The sequence below is a fragment of the Esox lucius genome, chromosome 11, assembly GCF_011004845.1.
Source record: "Esox lucius isolate fEsoLuc1 chromosome 11, fEsoLuc1.pri, whole genome shotgun sequence".
Taxonomy (NCBI): Eukaryota; Metazoa; Chordata; class Actinopteri; order Esociformes; family Esocidae; genus Esox; species Esox lucius.
This window is the reverse complement of record NC_047579.1, coordinates 53,553,442-53,571,917: the sequence shown is the minus strand read 5'-3', so window position 1 is coordinate 53,571,917 and position 18,476 is coordinate 53,553,442. Positions and strand designations below refer to the sequence as shown.

The following is an 18,476-nucleotide window of genomic DNA, read 5'->3' as shown; positions in this document are numbered from 1 at the left end:
GCCCGTTTATTCCCCAAATAGTCAAAGCCAGTTTATTCCCCGTTTAAATTAACCTAAAATTAGACGTCCTATTTTAAATGTTAAATTGAGTTTGGTTAAATAATATAGTTTCTCTTATATGTATTTACCAACGATAACTGGGATAATACTTGTGTTTTTAAAACCAGCGCCTGATACTTGTTCATGGAATTTAAATTCTGGAATGGTACGTTTGTGAACAAATAGGGTATTGATGTAAAGGTGTTTAAGGCTACATTGAGTTTCCTTTGGATTTCTCATTGTACCTTGATTATAGTGACGTCATAAATCTGTTTTCTGCCTGGATTGCCATTCTTAAGAGTTTCTTAATTTCCACCATAATGTTGAGTTGTTGTATAGATACTGATAAGCACATTTTTACAAACTGCGAAAATATTAGATAGGTTGGACACTAAATCTAGAATCTTCAGTTAACGAACGATGTAGGCTAAATTGAGAGGATGGTCTGGGGACCATAAAGGAACATTTGGCCTTGCTAATGGCTTACCATATATGTGTTGAGCTCAGAGCTTCAGGAAGGGTGGGCAGGTCCACTGGGATGGCTTCCGCCACCCTTAACATTATATCAAGGTAGCATATTACTAAGGGTTAAATTCGAGTGTTCAGCCTGTTCTCACACGTGGTAATTTTACCAACACATGTTCAGTTTTGGGATGATAAAACATTAAGTGAAAGCTGAATAAGTTTTCCTTTTGGTTGCTTTAATGTTTACATTTATGATTTCAAATCAAATTGTAGTATGGGTGAAGACCTTAAGTCATCCGACATTGTTAATTGCTAGTACAAATTTGATGTATTTGCATGAAATATGCGTGAAAGTAGAGATTTTGGCTGACTGGCACTATTTTGAATGACGTAGACTTACATCTAAAATTGAGAAAATTCCCTAGAGTTTAGGAGGTAAATTGAGTCATGATGTTTGTTGGTCTCAACTTAGTTTGGCCGTTGCCTGTGTAAATGCAAATTTTGATTAGCTACTTTGGGAGTTCCTTCACACGAGCGACCGTGTGTGTGGTACAGTTTTTATTTCCTTTGTTTTTCTTATTTTCGGTTGTTTTGGTTGGATATTCAGTTTGCGACATTTACTGAATGCATGTTAGAATTTTCTTTTCATTTTCGGTCCTGTAATGGTTCTGCTTTCAAGCTTGAAGTCATTTTCTGTCTTGAAAGCAGGGGGGGATTGTATGAAATGATTATCTATAGTGGAAAAGAGTTGAACTTAGAGTTCAAATGAAAAAGAGTTGAACTTAGAGTTCAAAGCAAATTAAATAGGTACTTAAAGAAGTTACGTGAATAATCTAGTTTGTCAAATTGGGTTTTTGAAATGTATGTTTTATGTGGAATCTAACATGGTTTATGGTTGAGTAGAATACATCTTGCCATTTTGAAATGGTGTAGCTAAGCAATACCTAATTTGATGGGTGTGTTACTGTTTAGTTAGTTTAATATTTGATTAGAAGTAATCATATTAATCTTATGCACTATGGAATAAGTGGGTAAAAACGTGCAGGGAGCACATTTTGTTATTCCTTACATGTTTACAAAATGTTGCCATGTTTTAATTGATATTGAGAAAATAATTCTGCATGAAGTTATATTTCTGGAAAACCAAGTTGAGAATTCTTACATAGTCTAAATTGCATAAAGAGAGGTACAGACCCACTGTAGCACTCCACTCACTGACAGTTTGAGATGGATTTTAACTTGTTTGGACTCTTTAGAAGAGAAACAGACATTATCACAATTGGGTATTCTAATTCTAATTTAAGTTCTGTCCTAGTAAGCAATCATTGTAAAGTTAATGGTTAACAGAGGTTTCTTTGAGGTGAATGATGAGGAAAAGGTTGTTTTACTATTGTCAATGCCTGGGGTGTTTCAAGATAACAACAGTGTCCCTTAGTGATAAGGTGACAATCCTCCAAGACCAGGGTCTGTTATCCTTAGGTTAGTAAACCACCCCCACTCCAGGGAGAGCCCTGTGGTGGTAAAGGAGTAAAAAGGGGGGGTCATGATTTATGACAGGATTTCAGAGTGTGTTTGATGTGCTAGGATAATAAGAAGAAACTTGGAGAATTCACACTGAGTTTCATCTTGTAGAGAAATTAGGCTAAATAACAGTTATGTTAGCTGACCTTCAAGTTGGTGTGAAATGTTTGATTTGAAACAAGGTATTTGGTCCTTTATGTGAAACAATGGGTGAATTTGATTGTAGTTCCGATACAACACAATCAGATGTAAATCATATAGGTGGACTGAGAATTGTTCATGAACTACTATTAGAGAATGGTACTTCAATGTAAGTAAACTATCTTAACTGATGAGTTTTTGGAACAGTAATGAGATATGTGAAATTGTGTTCTTCTGTTCTTTGTGTTGGTTGTTACACCAACTATAGAAAAGGTTGGAATTGTTATTTTGCTACACTAGCAGAACAGAAGCACCAGAGATGTTAATGTTTTAACGATACTGTTATTGATTTCAACTGTTCTAATCTATTTGGAGAGAAGAAGTAGAGAGATATTGGAAATATAGGGTTTGAGTGTTTGGTAGTGTGTGGTTCAAATGTATCAGCGAGATGCAACAAGCTAACGTGATGGACATATGTGATGATGTACTGTGCAGTTGGAACTAATCTTCTCAAGGATAATTCACACATTCAGATACAGAACACTTGAAAGCGATTCGGCAACAGAGGACTTGCTGGAGCCCAGAGAGAGACTGAGCTTGGCTTAAAAGGACAACTGTGAGGTGGCTGAGGTGAGATGGATCTCACAGACACACAGACAGACTGTCCTACAGCTGAGAGAGGAGTCGACTCTGGCTCGCTGCACGTCTAGGTGCTGCACGTCTACAGGATGCTGGGTTCCTGTGAGCTGGACTGACTCGAGTCCTGATGGTTCTGCAATGTGATGGAGAAGGCAACCTCCGACCGAGAGGATGGAGGCGTAGGAAAGATCTACTGCACAACATCATGCAACGCTGATTGGGTCCATACCAGGTACATCTCATCTGCTGTCCAGGTAGCTGAGAGAGGAACCTGGGGTCGACGACACGCTACACGAGGATTGTAGTGTTTGAAGGTTAGACACAGTGAATTGAAGTCACTGAGGGAAAGTGAATTTTCTGGTGCTAGTAACCAGTCACTTTCTACATGGCCTTTAGCTCTAGAACCTTTAGCTAAAACTGGTCATCTTGGAGTTCACAAGGGAGAACACAGATTCTCCTGGCCTGGCTGATAAAGCAGCTAGAATGGAGACAACAAGAGCTGTGTCTGCATTTGAGCTGTGAAGGACAACACCTTGGAATATACATTGGCCTGTCAAAGAAATGGTTCATAACTGACTGTCTGACGTTTGGAAGAGCAGAACATTTGTGATGACTTTGGAAGAACATCCAAATGGAACCATGGAGAGGACTTTTCAGTGAATCGAGCAGTTGGCATGAGAGGACTTTGTAACAGTGATAAATTGAAGGATGCATTCAGTGATAGGTGTTTATGATGATTTTAACATAAAAGTTTTGCTGTACTATGTTATGATTCTGTATGATGACAATGTGTGATCTTGGATTTTGTACGGAAGGTAATCATCTAGAAGAATGTAAAGGAGGATTCAGACATTTCAGATTTGCTAAGTTCTCTAATCACTAAGGATAATAATATTGACTGGGTCATGTTGTTAAAGAGTACTGTTTTGTTGCAGTCTACATCCTAATGAGTGTACTGTTTAAGGTTTGATACCAAGGTTTGACATGGTATCAAGAGGATGGATTGTTGTGGAAATTTCTTTACTCAGTGAGAATACATTGTATAAAGGATAGAGTCCCACTGTTAAGATAGGTACAGGAATGTGTGGGACCTGGTATTTGCATAGGGGGCATCTATTGTCTGTCCAGATGCAGATCAATGGGTTTTAGGACAGGATAGGAGAAGATATACAACAGGGGGAGTAAGGCCAGTTTGCCCCTTTGGGTAAACATTATTGCAGGAAGGATAAGGTGGGGGAAGATAGCATTTGACGTGTGTGATAGAACAAAGGGAAAGGTGTTTGATTGACATGAAACAGATGGCAGCATCTTACCACACCCCTTCTTCCTATGTAATAAATACTGTCGATTGCCTGTTTTCATTTAGAAACTATCCACCGTTACTTTGTAACCTGTATACTTTCTCCTTGCAAGCAAGATTAAAACCGTTTATTGCGCAATTGATTTCTCCTGTCTTACCTACCATTTTCATAGAACTTTGGAAATTTAGAAATTGCCATCACATGCCCAAGCCACCTCAGCTGACCCCTCTCGATGTGGAGGAGCAGCGGCTCTACTCTGAGCTCCTCCCGGGTGACCGAGCTTTTCACCCTATTTCTAAGGGATCGCCCAGCCACCCTGCGGAGAAAGCTCATTTCGGCCGCCTGTATCCGGGATCTTGTCCTTTCGGTCATGACCCAAAGCTCATGACCATAGGTGAGAGTAGGAACGTAGATTGACTGGTAAATCGAGAGCTTCGCCTTGCGGCTCAGCTCTTTCTTCACCACGACAGACCGATACATCGACCGCATTACTGCAGAAGCTGCACCGATCCATCTGTCAATCTCCCGTTCCATCCTTCCCTCACTCATGAACAAGACCCCTAGATACTTAAATTCCTCCACTTGAGGCAGACACGCTCCACCAACCTGAAGTGGGCAAGCCACCCTTATCCGACTGAGGACCATGGCCTTGGATTTGGAGGTACTGATTCTCATCCCCACCGCTTCACACTTGTGTGGTCCCCAAACCTGACACCCTCCGGCCCCTGGCTGCGCCTAGAAATTCTGTCCATAAAAATTACGAACAGAACCGGCGACAAAGGGCAGCCCTGCCGGAGTCCAACATGCACTGGGAACAAGTCTGACTTACTGCCGGCAATGCGGACCAAGCGATGTTGCACAGGCGTGTCAACCAAGACATCCAGACACTTGAGGTACTCAGGGCGGATCTCATCCACCCCCGGTGCTTTGCCACCGAGGAGTTTCTTGACTACTTCTGTGACTTCAGCCCGGGTGATGGACGAGTCCACTGCTTCCTCAATGGAAGACGTCGGGATTGTGTTGATCCTCAAAGTACTCCTTCCACCGCCCGACGACATCCCCAGTTGAGGTCAACAGCTGCCCACCTCTACTATAAACAGCGTTGGTAGGGCACTGTTTCCCTCTCCTGAGGCGCCGGACGGTTTGCCAGAATCTCTTCGAGGCCAGCCGATAGTCCTTCTCCATGGCCTCACTGAACTCCTCCCAGGCCCAAGTTTTTGCCTCCACAACCACCCGGGCTGCAGTTCTTTTTGGCCTGCCGGTAACCGTCAGCTGCCTCAGGAGTCCCTCAAGCCAACCAGGCCTGATAGGACTCCTCCTTCAGCTTGATGGCATCCCTTACTTCCGGTGTCCACCACCGGGTTCGGGGATTGCCGCCTCGACAGGCACCGGAGACCTTACGGCCACAGCTCTGAGCGGCCGCTTCGACAATGGCGGTGGAGAACATGGTCCACTCGGACTCAATATCTCCAGCCTCCCTCGGGATCCAGTCGAAGCTCTGCCGGAGGTGGGAGTTAAAGATCTCTCTGACAGGAGACTCGGCCAGACGTTCCCAGCAGACCCTTACAGTACGCTTGGGCCTGCCGAGTCTGTCCAGCTTCCTCCCCCGCCATCGGATCCAACTCACCACCAGATGGTGATCAGTTGACAGCTCCGCCCCTCTCTTCACCCGAGTGTCCAAGACATACGGCCGCAGGTCAGATGAAACGACAACAAAGTCGATCATCGACCTGCGGCCTAGGGTGTCCTGGTGCCACGTGCACTGATGGACACCCTTATGCTTGAACATGGTGTTCGTTATGGACAAACTGTGACTAGCACATCGCTCGGGTTCAGATCAGGGGGGGCGGAGCTGTCAACTGATCACAAGAAGGTTGGGTACTCTGCACTGCCGTTCGGCCCGTAGGCACAAACAACAGTGAGAGACCTATCCCCGACCCGTAGGCACAAACAACAGTGAGAGACCTATCCCCGACCTGTAGATGCAGGGAAACGACCCTCTCGTTCACCGGGGTAAACTCCAACACATGGCGGCAGAGCTGGGGAGCTATAAGCAAACCCACAGCAGCCCGCTGCCTCTCACCATGGGCAACTCCAGAGTGGTGAAGAGTCCATCCTCTCTCAAGGAGTGTGGTTCCAGAGCCCAAGCCGTGCGTAGAGGTGATCCCGACTACCTTTAGTCGGAACCTCTCAACCTCACGCACGATCTCAGGCTCCTTCCCCGCTAGCGAGGTGACGTTCCACGTCCCTAGAGCTAGTTTCCGTGTCCAGGGATCGGGTTGTCGAGGCCCATTCCACGTCGCTCCTTTGGGCTCATTTAAAATTTAAAATACACAGACAAAGTGGGAAAGCCAATAGGTGAATAGCTCATTGTAATGCCCCACCCCCAACACACACCCAGCCCTGCTGTATAATGCTGAGAGCTCCCATGAGTCACGCACTGAATTTATGACCTCAGCCGAGTTGTGCTGCTCTCAGCGGTAACTCTGCCTCTATGGGGATGAGTGTGTGTGTGTGTGTGTATGTGTGTATGTGGGGGGGGGGGGTTACGAACTCAGCCTAGTTGTGCTGCTCTCAGCGGTAACTCTCCCTCTATGGGGATGAGTGTGTGTGTGTGTGTGTATGTGTGTGCGTGTGGAGGAGGGGGTTACAAACTCAGCCGAGTTGTGATGCTCTCAGCCGTAACTCTCCCTCTGTGGCAGAGGTCTCAAACCGGTTCCATGGAGGGCCATGTGTCTGCAGGTTTTTGGGTTTTCCTTTAAATCGGTTCCCAGTTCAGACCTAAACAACCAGGTGGGGGTAGAAACGAACCAATTAGTGACCTAATTTGTCAATAAAGTACAAGGTGAGAGAGAAAACCTGCAGACACTCGGCCCTCCGTGGAACCGGTTTGAGACCTCTGCTCTATGGGGATGAGTGTGTGTGTGTTTGTGGGGTGGGGGGGTTACGAACTCAGCCGAGTTGTGCTGCTCTCAGCCGTAACTCTCCCTCTGTAGGGATGAAGAGTGTGTGTGTTGATGTGTGTCAGTTATAAAGTCAGAATCTGTCAGGGACTTTATCATTTTCTCTCATTTGGACCTCTGACTCTGTGGGTGTAATGTCCTACCAAGATTGAGATGGAACATTACAAGCCATCTGTCTGTCGGAAAGATAAACAGCTCACACCAGATCCACTGTCATTTAAACGTTTGTCCAAGCACCCCTGTCCCTTAGGGGGCACCGCATGCACCTGTTAGCATGCGCTGTGAGTACAGTGTGTGTGTACCGTGTGTGTTTGTACAGTGTGACAACGACCTAACCCAAACCTTTATCCTTACCTACTTTTACTTCGTCCATTCCCATTTCTATCCCACCCTAGACAAATGTTAAACACGGAAATGATCCCGAGATCGTCCTGTTTTGCAGTATGGAAGCACCCCCACATTAAGGTTCTTATGCCATCATAGAGGTTTATGTTACAGTAATGGGTGGAGTTGCGGAGGTTTGGAAACATTTAGAATGGAATATAGGGAAACAGCTGTTGATGGCAGGAACATCTTGTGTGTGCGTGTGCCATTCTGTGTGTGTGCGTGTGAGTGTCAGCAACCTAGAAAGACGAGACAGATGTCATTCCTGTAAAAAAAAAACATGCAGAACGTGACTGAACGAACGCATAGGTGTGCATGTGTGTTGCTATTCTGTTTGATGGTGTGTGTTGCTGAGGTCTGCTGTTTCTAACAACAGGATTAATTGGTTTAGGACATTAATCTGTACAAAACAATAAATGAATGATAGGACCGAACATTCTAACAGATGTTCTGAACTGATCACCGGACTACAAATGGATATTCAGTTATATTGCTCTATAAATATTGATTATATTTTACACCACATCCTCTTGGATCAAAGTCAAAAATATAAATATCTATTAATGGCATTCAAAGTCATTTTTTAAACATCTGTGGGCCAAAACGGTTTGTTAGTAGCTTTTCTGATAGGCCAGTGAATACGTGATTTTGCAGCAGTGAGAATTATATCCAGTAATGGAATAAATAATCATCCTGTCAGGAACAATCGCACCACAACACGATAACATCTGTTGTCCAGGTCAACTTGACCGCCAGACACAAAGTGGTAATGCTTATTTGCATTGTCTTTTTTAAACATTCATGTTTTTTGACTGGATTACAAACAGTATCTCAGAAAGTTTCCAGACGCTATTAGTTATTTGATGGTCATGTTACTGGTGGCATTTTTAAGAAATCCCTTCAGTGTCCTGAAGTTACAGGCAAACTACAGACCCTAGTAGAAAACCTTTCAGTCTCCTGGAGTTACAGGCAAACTACAGACCCTAGTAGAAAACCTTTCAGTGTCCTGGAGTTAGAGGCAAACTATAGACCCTAGTAGAAAACCTTTCAGTGTCCTGGAGTTAGAGGCAAACTATAGACCCTAGTAGAAAACCTTTCAGTGTCCTGGAGTTAGAGGCAAACTATAGACCCTAGTAGAAAACCTTTCAGTGTCCTGGAGTTAGAGGCAAACTACAGACCCTAGTAGAAAACCTTTCAGTGTCCTGGAGTTACAGGCAAACTACAGACCCTAGTAGAATTTGTAAAATTCCCATGTGCCTTTTAAGTGTAGAAATGAATTGAACTCATGGCTCCACTGAAGTCCCCTTTGCATTTACAGGTTGTGTAACAATAAAGGCTCTCTGTCTTGAGGGGGTGCAGCATTTGCCTATAGCTTGGCAGCTCTATTTTGGTTTCTGAAAATGTCTGAAGGAAAATGTAGGTCAACCGTCTTATGAATATCATGCTTAATCTTCATTTTCTAGGTGCTGACTGCAGTTTCTTCCCCACACAATACCACAATGAATTTAAATCCACAAGCCAAAGCCAAAATGTACAGCCCCATGGGGTTTCAAGTCAGTGGTGAAAAGATTCAATAATTGGATATACATTTTTGTGAGCTAGTTATACTGACATTGTGTTGATGTAGAATATACTTGTGAAAATGTGGAAAGGATACCTTACATGTAGGGGGATCAAGTTGATCTACACAGACAATTTGAATAACTGAAAAGAACCAGATATAATTATCTGCTCAGCTTGTTGAGCCTAGCATTGTGGCTTACTTTGCCTGGTTGGCCTAAGAGAAAAGGTAGCAGCTGGCCTTTCCAAGGATTAATTTCAATGTTCAAAACATACATTTGTAGTTTCGTTTGTAGATTATTTGTGTGTGCGTGTGTGCGCGTGTGTGCAGCTGTTCTGAGAATCACCTGAAAATTGACAGATTGTTCTCCTCAACCCAACCCACCAGCATGGATTTAGTTCTGGAAAACAAACTGTTTTCCGGAACTAAAATATATTCTTGTCTCCAGACATATTTCATCTTGTCATATTCCTAAACTTCAGTTTACTGCATTAATTCAATTTGAGGGCATGCTTTGTTGAACCATTTAACATTGCAGTAAATTATGCTAATTTATTAAAGAACATTTGACTTTTCCTACTAGTGAACAAATACCATGCGCGAACCTCATTCCACTTTTTGTAGGCTGTGCATACATTATCTACTGAGTCATGTTCTCATCCATGAAAACCCCTGAAATCATTCCAAAGCAGGGACTTTGCACAATGGTTTTTTCACTAATGTTAGTCGTCATTCCATTTCCATTTTGTTTAATTTACGTCAGCTAGAATAGTGGTTCCCAAACCTTGCCTGGGACCCCCCAGCCATTCCATCTATTAGATGTATCCCAGAGCTAGCACACCTGAACCAACTTATTAACTAATTAACAAGCCCTTACCAGTTGAATCAGGTGAGCTAGTTCAGGGCAAGAACTAAACTGTGAGATGGCTGGGGGGTCCCCAGGAGAGGTTTGGGAACCACTGAGCTAGACATTTAGTCGCATTAAAGTAGCGTCTGTAGTTAGACTACCTAACAACGTATGTTATTCTCACTTGGGGAGGGGGCAGTTCCTGATTTATTTCCACATACCACCTCTCACCAAAAAAAAGATGTTCCTTGTATAAAATGTTTCTGACCCGAAAGATTATGTTTTGTCCTTGTATAAAAAATGTCTGACCCGCAAAATAATTTTTTGTCCTTATATAAAATGTTTCTGACCCACAGAATAATGTTTGGTCCTTATATAAAATGTTTCTGACCCGCAAAATAATGTTTTGTCCTTATATAAAAAATTTCCGACCCACAAAATAATGTTTTGTCCTTGTATAAAATATTTATGACCTGCAGAATAATGTTTTGAACCACATTCCGACCTGCAGGTTGAAATTATGTTTTGTTACATGAGAGGGTAAAAAAAAGTGTTACAGACCACAATGACCCAAATAGCCCACTTTAGTGTTTGTGTGCAACCAGGAATCACAAATTCAGTTCACTTTTAGATTACAGTTTATTTCAGAATCAAATGTTTATCAGGGAAAGATTAAGTTCTCTTGATAATTTTTTAAGTTAAACTAGTCTGTGAAACCAGAACTAAATGTAATCCTTTCTCTCTATCCTTAAGGGTTAGACTGTGTTTAGGCTTAAATAAGCATCCAAATCATGTACAGTCCTAACCTCCAACACACCGTTAACTCATTTCTTTATGCGGTCAGAGAAACAAACTGAAGGATTCCCAATAGTTTTAATTGTTTCTTTTTATAGCCAGTGAGAGAAACATTTCAAAACACGTATTATCATAGCCAGTTAGAGTTTTGGAAATGAACAGTATTAGTTTTTGAAGTTGCTTTGCTTTTCTGGCACTGGGCTCCTGACCTCTGACCTCTGTGGTTAGTGTCCGCAACTACACCTTTCATCCCCGTCCACCAGTGCCCTACAAGCCGCACATTGTCCCCACCTGAACAAACATTAAAAAAGACGTTATTCTGGCGTGTGCTGTCAACACACACACACACACACACACGCTTTTTACTTTCCTCAGTCTTCATCTTTTTCAAACGTCTTTCCCTTTTTTGGGAGCAATAAAAATAGCACAGCCTATAATGAAACAGCTTTAATGTCAGGACTGCTTAGCTATGGTATCTATTGATCTGAGAATGATGTACAGCCAGTCTCTCTCTCTTTCTCTCTTCAATGTTCTCTCTCTTTCCCTCTCCATCAATCGCTCTCTTTCCCTCTTAGTCTCTCTCTCTCTTTCCCTCTTAGTCTCTCTCTCTTTCCCTCTTAGTCTCTCTCTCTCTTTCCCTCTCTGTCCCTCCCTCTTTCCCTCTCTGTCTCGCTCTCTTTCCCTCTCTGTCTCTCTCTCTTTCCCTCTCTGTCTCGCTCTCTTTCCCTCTCTGTCTCTCTCTCTGTGTCTCTCCATCCCTCTGTCCTCTGTCTCGCTCTCTTTCCCTCTCTGTCTCTCTCTCTTTCCCTCTCTGTCTCGCTCTCTTTCCCTCTCTGTCTCTCTCTCTGTGTCTCTCCATCCCTCTGTCCTCTGGCATAGCAGTAAGAACTTCAAAGTAAGTCGTCTCATCCAATAGGCTGCCATTGTTTACACGGATAGAACGCAAATATGTGTGTGTGTGTGTGCGTGTGTCAAAGGTCGATAAAGGGTGCATACATTAGTCCTTTCAGTAACTGGCACAATGATAACCGCTGGGTTACCTTCCAACCTGTGTGTCCTACTCTACCAACCTGCTGCCGTGTGTGTGCATGTATGGGTGTGTGTGTGCGTTTTTGTGTGGGTGTGCGTGTGTGTGTGTGTGCGTGTGTGTGCGTGCGTGTGTGTGGGTGTCTGTGGGTGTGTGCGTGGGTGTGTGTGGGTGTGCGTGTGTGTGGGTGTGTGGGTGTGTGCGCGTGTGTGGGTGTGTGTTTGATTGTGTCTGTATATCATTGCGTGGGTGTGCATGTGTGTTTACAATGACATGATACCAAGGTCAAACAGCTGGAGTGATTAATGTACACCTTAGATGGAGAGATGGAGACAGGGAGAGAGCGAGAGGGGGTGGGGTTAGAGGTGTAGCAGCAGAGTGTGGAGGGGGTGGGGTTAGAGGTGTAGCAGCAGAGTGTGGAGGGGGTGGGGTTAGAGGTGTAGCAGCAGAGTGTGGATGTGGTGGGGTTAGAGGTGTAGCAGCAGAGTGTGGAGGGGGTGGGGTTAGAGGTGTAGCAGCAGAGTGTGGAGGGGGTGGGGTTAGAGGTGTAGCAGCAGAGTGTGGAGGGGGTGGGTTTAGAGGTGTAGTAGCAGAGTGTGGAGGGGGTGGGGTTAGAGGTGTAGCAGCAGAGTGTGGATGTGGTGGGGTTAGAGGTGTATCAGCAGAGTGTGGAGGGGGTGGGGTTAGAGGTGTAGCAGCAGAGTGTGGAGGGGGTGGGGTTAGAGGTGTAGCAGCAGAGTGTGGAGGGGGTGGGGTTAGAGGTGTAGCAGCAGAGTGTGGAGGGGGTGGGTTTAGAGGTGTATCAGCAGAGGGTGGAGGGGTGGGGGATAAAGATAGATACCGCTTGAATGACTGAAAACAAAAGAAAGACAGAGAAAGGGAGAGATGTAGTCAGGAAACCTGACACGTCATATCACACTCCTCCCTCCTTCCATCTGGGTTTCCTTTCTCTTGGTCCTTGGGTGTCGTGTTAATGCTAGTCATTAGACTTCATCTAGAGGTTGGAACCCATCATCTTTCAATGATTCCATTGTGGACAAACCCCCTTCAAAACATCTGTTCCACTGTTCTGCCCAGAACATTCTTCACCAGCTCCCCGCAAAATAATTTGTTTATACTGTTGCCATTTGTTTAAAACCAAATCTTGTGATATCAACTTTCTTTCAATTACCTATTAGAATTCCATCAATTTGGGCAACATGATTTATGTTATTTACATGCACGATTGCCAGACAATGTAAGGCGGGGGGAAATGACTGACTTATGGAAATGGGTAACATGGGATAACTAGCCTAAAGCACTGGGGAACGTGAAATGACCTCCTGTACAGTACTGAGTTAGAGAACTACATACAGTACAACATATGACCTCCTGTACAGTACAGAGTTAGATAACTACATACAGTACAACATATGACCTCCTTTACAGTACTGAGTTAGAGAACTACATACAGTACATCATATGACCTCCTGCACAGTACTGAGTTAGAGAACTACATACTTCATATGACCTCCTGCACAGTACAGAGTTAGAGAACTACATACATCTTATGACTTCCTGTACAGTACTGAGTTAGAAAACGACATACTGGCCTCGACACCTGGTGAGAAGCAGCTAATATGGAGGAATTTTAAATATCCATAAAATAAGTTAACTCAAAGCACTGGATCACAGTGAGCTAGAAACCAGATGGCCCCCATATTCTTAAACAACCTTGAAAAAGTGAATCCATTCCTCTCTAATTAAAAATCTCTGAATCAGGAACATAGAACAGTGTAGGTAGAAATACACTGACAGAGATGTTCAACTGGCAGTCCTAACAGTGTAGGTAGAAATACACTGACAGAGATGTTCAGCTGGCAGTCCTAACAGTGTAGGTACAAACACACTGACAGAGATGTTCAGCTGGCAGTCCTAACAGTGTAGGTACAAACACACTGACAGAGATGTTCAGCTGGCAGTCCTAACAGTGTAGGTACAAACACACTGACAGAGATGTTCAGCTGGCAGTCCTAACAGTGTAGGTACAAACACACTGACAGAGATGTTCAGCTGGCAGTCCTAACAGTGTAGGTACAAACACACTGACAGAGATGTTCAGCTGGCAGTCCTAACATTGAATGTAGACATTTCAGAGTAAGGACTTTTGTATACAGCGTGGAGCTAGGGACAATGTCATTATAAAACACCCTGCTCAAACAGGTGAAGGAAACACGTAATCATCAGTGTGACACCAAGTTATACCTGTTTTGGTGCCAATGAAAGTGACAACTGGGGCACTGGAGAGGCAACAGCAAGACAACCCCCTAAAAGGGAAAGGTTTTGCAGGTGGTTTCCAGAGACAATTGCTCTCTTCTTATCCTACCTGACTGATTCTTCTCTAGTTTTTCATTTTGCTAGTATCCTTGTCACTACTGGTAGCATGAGGCAGTACCTGCAGCCCATTCAGGTTGTACAGGTAGTCCAGCTCCATACATCCATATGTGCTGTTGTAAGAAGGTTTGCTGCGTCTCCCAGTACAGTTTCAAAAGCATGGAGGAGATAACAGGAGACGGCCGTTACATGAGGAGAGCTGGAAAGGGCCGCTGAAGGGCATCAACCCAACAGCAGGACCAGTATCTGCTCCTTTGTACAAGGAGGAACAGGAGGAGCACTGCCAGATCCCTACAAAATGACCTCCAGTGGGCTACTGGTGTGCATGTTTCTGAACAAACTGTCAGAAACAGACTCCATGAGTGTGGCATGAGGGCCAGATGTCCTCTAGTGGGACCTGTGCTCACAGACCAGCACCATGCAGGTCGATTCGCATTCGCCAGAGAACCCCAGCATGCCCAGACGATGTTGGGAGTGCATACAGGCATGTGGGGGCCATAAGCTACTGAGTCACAATATGAGTTGCAGTGATGAAATTCACACAAGTTGGAACAGTCTGTGATTTAAATTGTTAACTTCGATTTTCAGTATGAGTTTGAATTCAGTCCTCAGTCGGTTGGTGACTTTGGTTTCCATTGACCGTTGTTACATCATTTTGTTCTCAATGAATTATACAATGTCCAGTAAAGATTTGGATCTTTAATGTATTTCAATCATCCCGATGTGTGGTTTTAGTGTTCCCTTAATTTTTTTGAGCAGTGTGTATTGTTAGTCCCCACTTGACCTTACAATGAATGCTCTAAGATGGTGTGTTCACTGCCCAGCAGATGTGTCCAATAAATATTTAGAACAGAGACTTGTGCCAACTCCACTTCCACACCCCTCTGTTCTGAACCCTCCTTCATCACTACCCCAGAAAGCATACAGACAATTATTATATCAACAGTATGGGAGAGACAATTATTATATCAAAAGTATAGGAGAGACAATTATTATATCAACAGTATAGGTGAGACAATTATTATATCAACAGTATGGGAGAGACAATTATTATATCAACAGTATAGGAGAGACAATTATTATATCAACAGTATGGGAGAGACAATTCTTATATCAACAGTATGGGAGAGACAATTATTATATAAACAGTATAGGAGAGACAATTATTATATCAACAGTATAGGAGAGACAATTATTATATCAACAGTATGGGAGAGACAATTATTATATCAACAGTATAGGAGAGACAATTATTATATCAACAGTATAGGAGAGACAATTATTATATCAACAGTATGGGAGAGACAATTATTATATCAACAGTATAGGAGAGACAATTATTATATCAACAGTATGGGAGAGACAATTATTATATCAACAGTATGGGAGAGACAATTATTATATCAACAGTATAGGAGAGACAATTATTATATCAACAGTATGGGAGAAACAATTATTATATCAACAGTATGGGAGAGACAATAATTATATCAACAGTATGGGAGAGACAATTATTATATCAACAGTATAGGAGAGACAATTATTATATCAACAGTATAGGAGAGACAATTATTATATCAACAGTATGGGAGAGACAATTATTATATCTACAGTTTGGGAGAGACAATTATTATATCAACAGTTTGGGAGAGACAATTATTATATCAACAGTATAGGAGAGACAATTATTTTATCAACAGTATGGGAGAGACAATTATTATATCAACAGTATAGGAGAGACAATTATTATATCAACAGTATAGGAGAGACAATTATTATATCAACAGTATGGGAGAGACAATTATTATATCAACAGTATGGGAGAGACAATTATTATACCAAGAGTATAGGAGAGACAATTATTATATCAAGAGTATAGGAGAGACAATTATTATATCAACAGTAAAGGAGAGACAATTATTATATCAACAGTATGGGAGAGACAATTATTATATCAACAGTATAGGAGAGACAATTATTATATCAACAGTATAGGAGAGACAATTATTATATCAACAGTATAGGAGAGACAATTATTATATCAACAGTATGGGAGAGACACCTGGAATATTTGAAGGTATCTCGGCCGTTCGTTATGGAGTAAACTAAATTGTCCTCTGAAACTTCCTAGTAAACCTGCTCTTGCAGAAACCCACCATGGATGCAGTGATGTTGCCTGGGGTCAAGTCAAGTCACCACTAAATCCACCCTGAATTAAACAACTGAGCCACAAGTTGAGAAGCACTGAGATCAGACTCCCTGCCTCGTGTTCAGATTGAATCATAATTATACAGAGCCCCTTAGTGGTCATGTTGGATACAATTTTAAAAAGTATTTCAATAATTCATCTTTTTTTTGTAACATACAGTCATTTGCAATTTTACTTTCTGACCTGATAGTGTTTAGGCATGCGTACATTCACCCCCTCCCCCCAAATACATTTTATTCTAAAGTCAGCTGAAACGTCAGATGCTGTCATAAATCTGTGATACCTGGTTGAAGCTGTGCCCTTCTAAGGTGTTTTGATTAATTGGATGTGAAGTGTATTTATAGCTAGCCCTTATAGACCGGTCTGCCCTTATAGACCGGTCTGCCCTTATAGACCGGTCTGCCTTATAGACCGGTCTGCCCTTATAGACCGGTCTGCCTTATAGAGCGGTCTGCCCTTATAGACCGGTCTGCCCTTATAGACCGGTCTGCCTTATAGACCGGTCTGCCCTTATAGACCGGTCTGCCCTTATAGAGCTGTCTGCCCTTATAGAGCGGTCTGCCCTTATAGACCGGTCTGCCCTTATAGAGCGGTCTGCCCTTATAGAGCTGTCTGCCCTTATAGAGCGGTATGCCCTTATAGAGCGGTCTGCCCTTACAGACCGGTCTGCCTTATAGACCGGTCTGCCCTTGTAGACCGGTCTGTCCTTATAGAGCGGTCTGCCCTTACAGACCGGTCTGCCTTATAGACCGGTCTGCCCTTGTAGACCGGTCTGTCCTTATAGAGCGGTCTGCCCTTATAGAGCTGTCTGCCCTTATAGAGCGGTATGCCCTTATAGAGCGGTCTGCCCTTACAGACCGGTCTGCCTTATAGACCGGTCTGCCCTTGTAGACCGGTCTGTCCTTATAGAGCGGTCTGCCCTTACAGACCGGTCTGCCTTATAGACCGGTCTGCCCTTGTAGACCGGTCTGTCCTTATTGAGCGGTCTGCCCTTACAGACCGGTCTGCCTTATAGACCGGTCTGGGCTTTTAGACCGGTCTGCCCTTATAGACCGGTTTGCCCTTATAGACCGCTCTGCCAAATTCCCTGTATTCTCTTCTGGACTGCTCAGGGATCACGCAAACCAACCGGCTTTATCTGGTTCAGTTTAGCTGTGGTTGTTGTTTTCACTTGTTTTGGAAGTGAACTGAATTACGCTCTGAAAGACGTGCGCTGACAGCCACAGCCAGGGACACATCCAGTAATACAGAACGTCTAAGGTCAGGAGGAGCGAGGGCTGGAGGAAGTCTGGACGGAACAGAAGAGAGGCATGGAGGCAAAGTCTCTGAGAGAATGAGAAGAGAAGGGAGTTTTTAGAACGCAGCTTTCACTCCTCCTCCTTTTATAACCCCCCCCATCCCCTGCCCCCAAACACACACACACACGCAGGGAGGGAACACACGCCCCATCCATAATTGATGCTAGCTGTGGGCAGGCACATGTCTGAGTCAGGAGGAAGGAGAGAGGAAGGAGTGAGGAAGGAGAGGAACCAGCAGGAGTGAATGGAGGAGAAAGAGAAAGGCAAGATGGTGGAACAGGTAGATCTTCTCCTTCTTCTGCTTAGCCAGCATGTTCCATGGCCCCCCACCCCGACTGTCTTTGTGCTGTGACTGCAGAGTACAGCGTGCGCGCGTGCGTGTGTGTGTGTGTGTGTGTGTGTGTGTGTGTTTGTTCAGGCATGCAGGTTGTGTTGTTGTGCTCAAAAGAGAGGCAACTCCTCTCAGCCACCAATATCAGGACCTCTCTCCTCTCTCTCCTTTTGTCTCCTCTCCTTCTCCCTTTCTCTCTTCTTTTCCTTTCTCCCTTTCTCTCCTCTCTCTCTCTTTCTGTATATTTGGCTGATCTGGGATGTGTTGTGATGAATGTGGTGCGTCTGAAAGGAGCTGTTAAACCTCTGCTCTCTAATGTCAATGGAAACTGTTTAGAGAGAGACTTTTGTCTTACTTCATCCATCTCTCTCTCATTACATTTCAATGTTCAATTAAAGAGCTTTATTGGGATGAGAAATATATGTTTACAGTACATGAGCAAATGAAAAGAAACCATTTCTGCTTAAGAAATAACCATCTCTCTCTCTCTCTCTCTGTCTCTCTCTATCTATCTATCTCTCTATCTATCTATCCATCTATATATATATATATATATATAGGTATAGATATATATAGCTATAT

At 43.5% G+C, this 18,476-nt stretch overlaps 1 protein-coding gene across 8 annotated transcripts in view; it reads left to right on the top strand.

Annotated features, from left to right (window-relative positions):
• Positions 1-18,476, top strand: part of rbfox1 (RNA binding fox-1 homolog 1) — a 402,884-nt gene that overhangs the window by 324,385 nt on the left and 60,023 nt on the right. The window contains exon 1 of one of the 8 annotated variants that reach the window (XM_029123365.2): positions 17,727-17,843. The exons of the other annotated variants lie outside the window; for them this stretch is intronic. Coding sequence (XP_028979198.1) covers positions 17,808-17,843 — 36 coding nt within the window. The 5' untranslated portion in view covers positions 17,727-17,807. Of the gene's footprint in view, positions 1-17,726; positions 17,844-18,476 lie in introns of those variants that run through there. 8 annotated transcript variants of the gene reach the window in all.